The sequence below is a fragment of the Salvia hispanica genome, chromosome 6, assembly GCF_023119035.1.
Source record: "Salvia hispanica cultivar TCC Black 2014 chromosome 6, UniMelb_Shisp_WGS_1.0, whole genome shotgun sequence".
NCBI classification, from domain to species: domain Eukaryota; kingdom Viridiplantae; phylum Streptophyta; class Magnoliopsida; order Lamiales; family Lamiaceae; genus Salvia; species Salvia hispanica.
Genome location: NC_062970.1, coordinates 19,749,326 through 19,759,903, shown reverse-complemented (window position 1 = coordinate 19,759,903; position 10,578 = coordinate 19,749,326). Strand labels below are relative to the sequence as shown.

Here is a 10,578-nt window from a genome sequence, read left to right as displayed (position 1 = left end):
GTACCACATTTTGCTACGGATGTGCTGATTTTACTACTTACATGAGCTTTTATTATTTTGATGAAATACTTCTTAAATGTAATTCAAGATTGGTTATGTATATAAAGTTTTATGGCTAAAAAAATGTCTTTCTACCACTACCATCCAATTCAACTTTAAAGTGATTCCATACAATTAACCTTTATTTTCTTCTTTTTTTTTTTTTTTTTTTTTTTTTTTTTTTTTTGTCTTTGGTGGCTTAGGGGGATTCAAATTAGGGTTCTTCATAATCTTTACGTCTTGGGCCTCTTCATCGTTTGACATTTGTGGCGTTTGACTTCCTATGTTGGAGAGCCTCCATAATCTCCGGTCCAAAGTTGATGGACATAATTATCAATTTTTGTCATATAATGAATAAAAAACATTTAGAATAGTGGAATAAATGAATAATGTACGAATATTATGAAAAAACATATAAATGTTAACTACCTAATTAAGACACCTAGATAAAACATACCCCATTTTATTTTGCTGCGTAGTCTGATTAGTGATCATTCAACAAGAAACAGAGCACTCCTAATTAACAAAGCTTAATCAATATAATCACTATCTAACTAAAATTTACTGCTCCCTCCGTCCTACAAAAGATGTCACACTTGTGAAACAATATGAGATTTTAGGAGGTTTTGTTTTGTGTGTTGGGAGGAAAGAGAAAATATAATATTTATATTATTGTGAGAGAACGTTTTCTAAATATGAAAATGTGACATCTTTTGTTAGATAAACTAAAAAGGAAAGTGAGACATCTTTTATGGGACGGAGGGAGTATTATTTTATAATATGATCTTTTCCCATTATTTTCTTGTTGCTTGTAAGATATATAATTTTGTTCATTTATGTAGTCGCAAATTTCAACTTTCTATTAGTGAAACATTTCTTATTATTCGATATTTAAAGAGAGATACTCTAACAATTTGCAATAATGATTTGAGAAATAGAAAAAATATCGAAAGAATAATGATCGGGTGTTATCCAAGAGTAATGCAGAAAGAATGCATAAAGAAAAAAATGCGTGAGAGTATTGGTATTGGCACTTTAGAAGTGCCGACTAATTCAAGATTTAACAATTTAGGTCTTCGTGTTTTTATAATAGTTCAATTGATTATCGGAAGCTGAGAAGTGGTAGACATTGAAGGATGGGTCTATTGGTGGATGGCGAGCAACGGCGAACTCCATCCACGACCGACAACGAGAGACGTCGGACGACGAGCAGACGATGATGAATTAACTCCAGAGACTAGAAGGGTGACGAGCGGCGCAGTGTGTGTAACCCTAAATTGGAAAGTGATTAAATGAGAGTGAATTTAAGTATTAACAAATTCACATTTCATAAATCAAAATTTACACTTTCCTCAAGTTGCGTACCATAACTTAAATTTTAAAATAAAAAAATTAATAATATTAATTTCTTAACGGGTAATCTGAACCCGGCACAAACACAATACGAAATTTTCGTATTGATAAGAGCACGAACCGAATAAGCTTCCCATTAATGTCATACGGATTTGTGTCGAATTATCGCCAAAATTGACAGCCTTACTAAATTCGTGGATAATCAATATTTCACCAATTTTGGATTCAAATATAACATCCACAATATTTCACCAGAATTACCAGTTTGGCTTAACAGATATGAAGGCTGGCGGTGGAGTGGTGTTCGGAGTTCCACGCGCCTCCGCGTTTCCCGCAGTTCTCTTCAGCCATCGCCGCCCTGCCATTCGCTGCTACTCCTCATCTCTTCCAGGTTTGTCATTAAATCCCGCCCTTTTCTACATATATGTGTAATTTTATAAAAAAATGCACAAATTTATGCGCATTTGACACGCACTAGTGTGAGAGAATTTGTGTTGTTTGAATCCAGACCACGCTTCGTTCATAAAAGATGTCGCTGCCGCAAAACCGCCGGAGCATTTGAATCAACTTCTTAGAATACTTCAGGTCAGAGGTATGGTCACTATGTTTGAGAACTTTGGCAGATTTTGATTATCGAGCTTTGAATATCAAATTACTTTAATTAGCTTTAATTAATGAATCTATATACAATTGAGCTGTTAAGTTTATCTTTGAGGATCTCAGGAGCAAACTGAGATGTTCTCAATTGAATTAGCTCGCTGGTTTATATGTGATGTGAAGAGAAATCATAGCTTTTGTTCTCAATTGTTAACTTATGATAAGCGTAAATAGTGTCAGTTGTCTGCTGAAAATTTTGTGATTTCATTAACCACCATAACGTTGTCTATCTTACACCCTAACAGGAGAGCAAATTGTTTCTCCTGGGGCTAAGCAAGGTTTGCTTCCACTTGCTGTTCCCCTCTCCAAAACTAACTCAGGTGCATCAATGTGGAAACTAGGGGTTTTTATTTGGAAAGTTGTTTTGTTAATATTTTGACATCATCTTTATTTTGCTGATTATAGGTTCTGTAACTGCATTGTTGCGGTGGCCAACTGCTCCTACTGGGTAATTTCCATTTGTTATAAACAGCTCAGTGTTATTATTTCGACTATTTATATTTCTTTCAAATATACAAGGATGGAGATGCCGGTAGTGGAGGTTCGTGAATATGGGGTTTGGCTTTTGGCTAAAAACGTGAGTAACCTGCGGATGTTCATGTATTATGTTATAGATACATATTAATGAGGAAGTTCTGCTTCACGATGTTTCATTGTATGTTTGCTGGTTTGTGTTTGCATAGAAAGCGTAATATGTAAACTCTGTCTTTCCATCTCAACAGGTTGAGCAGTATATCAAGAGAATCTTAGTGGAAGAAGATGTAAAGAACCCTCAGGAAAGAAACGAGGAGCTATTTAGTGCTTCAGCTGATGCAGGAAATAACTTTTATGAGAAGGGTGATTTTGCTGCGTCTGGGATTGCAAGCTTAGAGTCATATCTTTTGAAGAAGGTACCGAAAGAGAGACTTCACTTAGTCTAAATTGTAGTAGCATGTTTAACAAAGCAATAATTCTACTGCAGGTAGGTTTGTTTCCAGACATACTTGAACGCAAAGTAAAGCAGCACTTTGACAAAGGAGACCATGTAAGATAATTTTGACAAAGCAGCATATCTGAGTGAACTGGCTTTTGTTATGTTTTGGTGATGCCCAACACATGCTTGTGTAAGGTCTCAGCTTTGGTAACTGGGGAGTTCTATACTAAAAAGGAGCATTTTCCAGGATTTGGGCGGCCCTTTGTGTTCAACGCTGAAGTTCTGCTCAAGTTCGTATTATTGTTCCTTAACTGTACATAATGACAAGCTTTGCCAACCTTCTGTTTACTCATTTCATGGTATGCTTTTATTTTCATATAGAGTTGGACGAACTGCAGAAGCAAAGGATGCTGCAAGGGGTGCTCTGAAATCACCATGGTGGACACTGGGCTGTAAGTATCAGGTATCTGTCATTGAACAGTCTCTGTGAGTCATTCGGTATTTAATGTTTACAAGCTCATATTTGATGTCACTTTTCGGTTATGGTCAATAGGAAGTTGCTGATATAGCTCAATGGGATGATGAACAAATTGAGTACATAAAAGAGAAAGTGACGGATGAAGGAAGGCAAGAGGACTTGAAAAAGGGAAAGGAGCCTGCTCAGGTATTGATCCTTCCAATTCCAGTTATATTTGTGTTTAGAGATCTTATTGAAGAGTCGATCTCCTTTCAGATTGCGCTGGACGAAGCTGCTTTCTTATTAGATTTAGCATCAGTTGAAGGAACCTGGGATGCATGTGTGGAGAGAGTTGCTGACTGTTACAGGCAGGCTGCACTTGATGATATTGCCACTTTTATTCTTTACAGAGATTAATTTTCTACATTGAAGCTATTTCGGCTTTTATTTTATGCTGGCAGTCAGCCTGTTTTCCTCAATTGTGTGAAACATGCTTAAGAAATTATTCTACATTGTTAAAGAAACCAAACTGACCAAAAGTTTCTGAAGAGCTTCTCACACGCTTTGATCTCCTAACACATTACGTTGCAAACATACATTTTGCTCTTTCTCCTATGTCTATTATTATATTTATGTTGTACAGCAAATTATTATCAGCCGACCGAGATATTGTGTTCACAAGCGCCGTTTCTACTATAGAGTTGAAGAAAAATTCCCAGCAGTGGCAGCACTCGAATATGGGTATTCTTATCCTCCTCTCTTCACTCCCATCTTTATTTTGAGTTCTTTATATGCAATAATCCATCTAGTGGCTAAATTTACAGCAAGATATACAAAAATAATCAAGCCTTTGTTAAGACTTCACCCTCTATATAGGCAGTAGAAGAATAATACAGCAGGAATAGAAATCCGTTTTGAGCTCCATTGTGACATTGCGGATTAAGAGAAGAGTGCTTTCTTTCTGTCGCCTTTCTTTTGCCACAAAAACAACTTCTTTAAAAAGTTTCGTCCCTCTTTTTTCTTGCGAGGGACGATAGCCATGGAAACTTTTTCTTTTGTGTTTACCTTGCCTGTGATACCATCCGAATCAGTAAACTTGCTCCACGACTCTGATGCGGCATTAGTACTTACAATGGAACCGGTGTTTCCATTTTGAATATGATCTGTGGTTGTTGGAGAAGCACCATTTTTGTCACCGTCTTCTGCTAGCATATTATCTAGTAGAGACAATCTTTTGCTAAGGATTCTTTTGGAAGTTGGTGTGCTGGTAATTACATAGTCAGCAGGTGTGTACACAACAGTATCAAAAATAGCTGCATCCCTTGGTGAAGCCAATGCCTTCAATTGCTTTCCAAGATTGAGGATAGTTTCTTGACACTCTGCCAATTTCTCGGAAGCTGCACTAATCTCCCAATCCTGGAAAATTAGAGGTAATTATGGGTTATGAAGTCAAAGGTGCATTATACACGAACAACTGTTTTTACTCTTTAAGCTAAGACAAGCAAATTGCCCGATGTTCAAAATAATGAGGACGTACATCTAGTGCAAAGTTATTATCTTCCAAGACTACTCGTTCCTTTTTTTATATCTTGGATGAGCCTCTCATTATCTGGTTATTGTGGCTCATCTAAGTACAAGACTGAGATTCATAGATATGCATATGCAGCAGAACACTACATGAATAAATGATGATTACTGACTCTACAAGAGCCATTTCTTTCTTCTACTGACTGAATGAATATGATTGCAACACCTATCTATGGTTTTTAAAATTTGTGTTTCCTAGAAGAATATGATTGAATTTGCAACACCTATCTATAGTGATGCAAATTTGAGATCTTTGCAAATCATTTTTATTTCGGAATGTTGAATGATGGATGACGTAGACTTACATCTCTGAGTTGTTTTTCACAGGGCTTTCCATCATCCTGAACTCCGTTGCTTCTCATGCTGAAATGACAAAGTTAGAAAAAGAAAGCCTAAAAATGTGTTTCCTAAGTTAAGATTAGAACAAAATGTACCTTTTTGGCTGTGTCTCTTGGTTACTGCATGTCTCTTCCTGTCTCTTAACAGAGTTACTCTTATCTTCCGGATCATTCTTCAGACATGATATTTTTATGCAAGCATTTCTCTGTTCATGGTTAGTGTCCATGAACTTGGTCTCCTGGACCTCTGTCATGTTCAGATTTTTTATTTGATCTTCAATATTGCCCATAGACTGCAATGCTGTTTCCTTCTTGGGTTGATTCTTGAAAGCTTCAGCCTTGAAAATTGGTGACTGAGCCCTCCCTTCAAAATCAATAGTTGACAAATATGTATTTTCTAGTTCGACAGTCAACTTTTTAGCATCTTCTCTTTGGGTGCTCACTCTATTAGACCCAGTAGAGTGATTAGCTGATCCACTATCAAAGTCACTCTCACTTCTTGATTCATCCCACTCCAGACGACTCCTCATGGCATCCTTCATGCTCGAAACATCTTGAAGGGAAAAGCAATGGTTCACCAACCAGTCCAAACTAGAAGCTACAATTTGCACAAATTGATCAAGATTGGCTTTTCCTTTCTGCAATTCATTGCAAGTTTGGAAAATCTGTTCTAGAACTTCAGATAGCTCAGCTGATTTCCATTGAAACACTCGGACCATGTAGCCTGTAGGCGTTGCCAAATTCTTGTATGGTAAACGCTTATCATCCTCTGCTGCACCATTATCTCGAGGTAATATATTAATCCCTTCAAGTAGCTCAAGAATCTTGCTTATCTGAGTGCCCACATTACTCTCCATCTGATCTGTCTTATTTGTGGTTGAGATATGACTGGCAATTCCTGTATCAGCCTCTAGGTTGCAAGATTTATTTGAGGCTTGCCTGCTTACTTTTGGGGAATGTGTCGTTGCATGAAGATGGCTTTGACTTCCTTTTTTGTTAAAATATACCGCATCTGAATTGTCATGCTCTAAAGCAACCTTCATATCCTCCAATACTTCATGAGGGCTTATTTTCAATGTTTGACAGTACTCAAGAAGCATCTTCAGCAAGTCATCCAGCTTCTTCGGAAATCTATTGGCTGAAGTGTTTCCAGATTGAATATCCTTGTCTGAAATTGAAGTTTGTGATTCATTGCTATGAACCGGAACCATGTCACTAGCAATTATTGGCAAGGAACGCCCTTCTGGGGGACCATTGCCTTCCTCAGAGGAATGATGCGAGCTTGTGGCTGGATAATCAATACTAACTATGGCCAACTTTTCCATCTCAGCAAAGTCATCCATGAGATTCATCTCTGGAGTTTCCATGTACCCGTTAGATTGTGTGGCCAACTGCCTCTCATTTTTGAAACGCTCGAGCTCTGATACTAATGTAGAACCCCAAGACTCTGCACAGCTAGCTTTGTCATCACTCCCCAAATCAGACAGTGCTGCCAGTGACCGCTCAGTCCGCTCCTTCTTGAACGATCCTTCCTCTTGTGCATCGCCCTGTGATGACCCGGGTGCTGCCTGAGCATACATGTTGCTGGAAAACTGGTATTGGCTTGATTTTTTGTCAAGTGCATACTGAAGACTCCTGTTCTGTTCTTCCAATCTAAGCAGCTGCTCCGTCAGAAGATTGATCTTTGTATTAGCTGCTGCATCATCAATATGATAATCAGCGGAGGTAATCATGAAAGAATTCGATCTTCTTCTTCTAGCTCCAGCTTGATCCTTTCCAAGCATTTTGACTTCATTCCTCATTTTTGTCAAGGCTGCAGGGCCAGGCAACCGTCTGCGCACGAGGAGACGCAGCCTTTGACACTCGGACTCTAATTTGGCAACTTTCTTCAGGCTCTCATGGTGTTGTGTCTGAGCTATCTCTGCTGTGCGGCGATTGAACTCTGTCTCCTCGTTCCGAATGTCAAGTTCCTTCTCAAGAACACGAACCTCATAGCTGAGGGAAGCCTTTTCTTTCTCAGAGGAATCTACTCTCAGTGCAAAGGCATTCAGATCAGCTTCGAGCTGAGTTTTATACTTGCTCAACTCTTCAATGGCCTTCTCCTTCGAGGATAGAGCATTACGGAGTTGGGAATTTTCAGCTTCTGTTCGAGCGATCCTCTTGCCAGCTTCTGCTAGCTTTCCTTGCAGATCGATCCGTTTCTTCTCAAACTCTTCCGATGCCTTCATCATAGCTCCGTGGATTCTTCTCTCCTGATCTTCTCGCACATGGTGTAGCTGCTGCGTGCTTTCCTTGAGCGCCGCGTCCAAGTGGCTGACTCTCTCTTCCGAAGCGGCTTTCTGATGCAGCGCTTTGTCGAGGTCTTTCTTCAAAGAAATGGCATCCTTCTTGGCTTTCTCCCACCCTGCAGCAGCATGAATGGTTTCATCCAGAGAGAGAGAGGGGGGGAGGGGGGGAGAGAGATGTTTACCTGCCATACCTTGACTTGTTACTTTACAATGTTATGTTGTGCCTTTTCTGTGTCACAAGTTGATGTACCTGAAGAAACATTAAATTGGATGGTTAACTGTAAAAATGGAACATGATGGATGAAAATTAATGTTACAGTTGGGTTATTTAATTTAAATTAAAATAGATCATATACATTTATTCAGTGTAAATTTGTTAGCCTATTTATGTTATGCGGCAATGTGGCAACTGGCAAACAAAAACCTCAGTCATGTTGCTGCATACTCCTCAAACTCAAAGCATATGCTTTTTTAATTTTATGTAGTGTTGTTTATGAATTAATAAAGATAGAGGAAAAAGTATAGATGATTTTGATTCCATTTTAAGAAATGTTTTATTCTTAATGGCACAGTCCAAAATAAAAAATATTATCTTTTTACTTGGGCAATAAAAAAAAAAAAGAAAACATTTAATTTGTTATAGGACAAGGAAGTTTTTAATTATTTACCATACCCTTTGGATGTAGTACTAGTTGCTAACATTGTAAATTTCAACACTTTAACGAGGGATCGTAATAATTTGATAACAAACTCTTATTATAGAACTACTAACCATGAAAATTTATGCACTTGTAATGAATATCGTATGCACTTGTAATAAGAAAATATAAAGATTAGAGTTATGTATTTTAACACACCCTGAGGTATTCATCAAACAATACGATGAGGTGAAGAAAAACGGGAGTAAAAGGAAAATTAATGACATTAAATAAAACAAGAGATTAGTAAAATCAAGAAGCAAAAACCACAAATCAGGATCTAAGATGTTGCTAACAAATTGTGGTTGTAAAACTAAAACCTACCAACTCATAGATAAATTTAAACACAACACAAACGTCGGTTTTACCTTAAAACTAAAGATCTCCCCTTCTGGTTAATCAAGAAATGACGTGTCAATTGAGTCCCGAATTTGACAAGTTACTTATAAAAAAGGAGTTCCAATTCAAAAAATAAAAGCATATAAATCTAGTACCCATTATTTGTAGAGTTCTTTTTTTTTTAGGCTGTATTTCTAACGAAAACCAAAGATATATATTCCAAAATTTATGCTATGATAAAATAGAAGAAGAGATTTAGAAAGAATGGAGAAATAAAACCTCAGTTTCATGCTCTGCTCCTTAAAAAGCTGCAACAATAGAAAATCGAAGAATAATTTCTGATGAAAATTCCAATCCACCAGAAAAAAATTTAGAAGCAGTGCAACAGAAATCCAAATCAATAACGCAACTAATCTTCAATTTCTTAAAAATAAATCTCTCAACACACGGATTTGCATGCACACAATGAATCTGGAAGGAGAGAATGAAATATAGTAATGAATAAAAGTAGATTAATAATAATAGCAATCACATGTTTCCGATGACTCACCGGTTTCCGATGGCTTCTCATAGAGCACACCACTATCGCAACTTGCAAATATATCACTCCTATTTTTACACACACATATTTATACTCTACATATTTTATTACTAAAAGAAAAAGAAAAAAGTGAAAGATTTTGTGGATTTTTGTGGATGGATTATAATAATAGAAAAGAAAATTGATTGCGGATTTTATATATGGTTAATACATTTTATTTTATAAAAAATGATTTATATTATTCAAGGTTTTAATTCATTTTTGCATATGATTATTTTATGTGCCAACCAATATTCCAGACTTTCCTATTAAATTTATTTATTAAATTATTAGGTACATCAATTCTATACAAAATTAAACAAAAAGCACTCTGATAGTACACAAAATAGAATTATGAAATCTTGAGCACTTTTTAGCTCTCTCTATGTTTTTCTCTTACTTGTAATTCATTCTTCTATTTTGTCTAATACTGAAAAATCGACTTTCTAATTCGAGTTAACTTGTTTTTTCCTCTTGATGTAAGACGATAAATTATGATTTAAGTATTTTCTTGGTTGGTAGAAATTCCATATTGAGTTTAGGGAGGGAAATTTATGGAATATTAAATCGGCTGAATTTCAACAACAAATATTAAATATGAAGAGCCAAATTTTCTCACATGGTTTTTTTTTAAGATTTAAACTTATTTATATTTTTGGAGTTACTAATTAGTAAGCTTAATAGAGAAAGCCGAGATATACTATGAAATATGGTTGCCACGGAAATAAAATTAAATTAAAACATTAAATAATCTCCCTACGTCCCCAAGGTAGTTGAGTTATTCTTTTTAGCAAAAACTTTATCATTTCTCATATATACTTTGCTCTCTTAAATTATTCTTTCTCTTACTTTATTCTCTCAATTTTAATCTTTATTATATCAATTTTTCAAATTCCGTGCGTAAGGAAAATGTCCCAACTATCTTGGGACAGAGAGAATACTACTCCCTCCGTCCCGCTTAAGATGACACGTTTTCCTTTTTAGTTTGTCCCAACTAAGATGACACATTTTCTTTTTTTGGTAATTTTCTCTCTCCAATTAATACACTTAACCACTTTTTCTCACTCCTATTAAAATATCCATCTATCTTAGTCTCTCTACTTTAATACCTACACCCACCTTCTCTCTCTCCAATTAAACACTTTAACCAATAACTCCTAAAATCTCGTGCCGGCTAAGTAATGTGTCATCTTAGCCGGGACGGAGGGAGGATATATGTAAGGTATTGCTATACTAATAGATACTGACAGTACAAACTCAAATAAATTGCATTTTTGTGTGTACCCATGTATTTTTGGGATTGTTCAGATTAGTTTTGTGTGTATATTT

General features: G+C 36.3%; 2 protein-coding genes across 6 annotated transcripts; one reads left to right on the top strand and one right to left on the bottom strand.

The window, feature by feature from the left end:
- Nucleotides 1-1,627: 1,627 nt before the first annotated feature.
- Nucleotides 1,628-5,508, top strand: LOC125192761 (protein IN CHLOROPLAST ATPASE BIOGENESIS, chloroplastic-like). Of its 3 annotated transcripts, none has more exons than XR_007171467.1 (14): nucleotides 1,628-1,783; nucleotides 1,901-1,984; nucleotides 2,295-2,369; nucleotides 2,455-2,497; nucleotides 2,569-2,626; nucleotides 2,772-2,939; nucleotides 3,011-3,073; nucleotides 3,158-3,252; nucleotides 3,344-3,425; nucleotides 3,516-3,626; nucleotides 3,696-3,787; nucleotides 4,077-4,160; nucleotides 4,721-4,849; nucleotides 5,334-5,508. XR_007171467.1 is itself a non-coding variant. In XM_048090402.1 (11 exons), the coding sequence occupies exons 1-11, from the start codon at nucleotides 1,672-1,674 to the stop codon at nucleotides 3,834-3,836; spliced, it is 1,032 nt and encodes a 343-aa protein (XP_047946359.1). In that variant the 5' UTR covers nucleotides 1,628-1,671; the 3' UTR covers nucleotides 3,837-3,997. The 3 variants fall into 3 exon arrangements, 1 of the variants encoding a protein (XP_047946359.1); XR_007171466.1 differs by having other exon boundaries at nucleotides 4,706-4,849; XM_048090402.1 differs by lacking the exons at nucleotides 4,077-4,160; nucleotides 4,721-4,849; nucleotides 5,334-5,508 and having other exon boundaries at nucleotides 3,696-3,997.
- LOC125192760 (filament-like plant protein 7) lies at nucleotides 4,121-9,277 on the bottom strand. 3 transcript variants are annotated; one of them, XM_048090399.1, is made up of 5 exons: nucleotides 9,220-9,277; nucleotides 7,815-7,882; nucleotides 5,441-7,748; nucleotides 5,312-5,369; nucleotides 4,121-4,835 (listed from the first exon to the last, which is right to left on the bottom strand). In XM_048090399.1, exons 2-5 carry the CDS (start codon nucleotides 7,819-7,821, stop codon nucleotides 4,359-4,361), a joined length of 2,850 nt encoding a protein of 949 aa, XP_047946356.1. In that variant the 5' UTR covers nucleotides 7,822-7,882; nucleotides 9,220-9,277; the 3' UTR covers nucleotides 4,121-4,358. The 3 variants fall into 3 exon arrangements, with proteins under 3 accessions (XP_047946356.1, XP_047946358.1, XP_047946357.1); XM_048090401.1 differs by lacking the exon at nucleotides 9,220-9,277 and adding an exon at nucleotides 8,949-9,158; XM_048090400.1 differs by lacking the exon at nucleotides 9,220-9,277 and having other exon boundaries at nucleotides 7,815-7,947.
- Nucleotides 9,278-10,578: the final 1,301 nt, after the last annotated feature.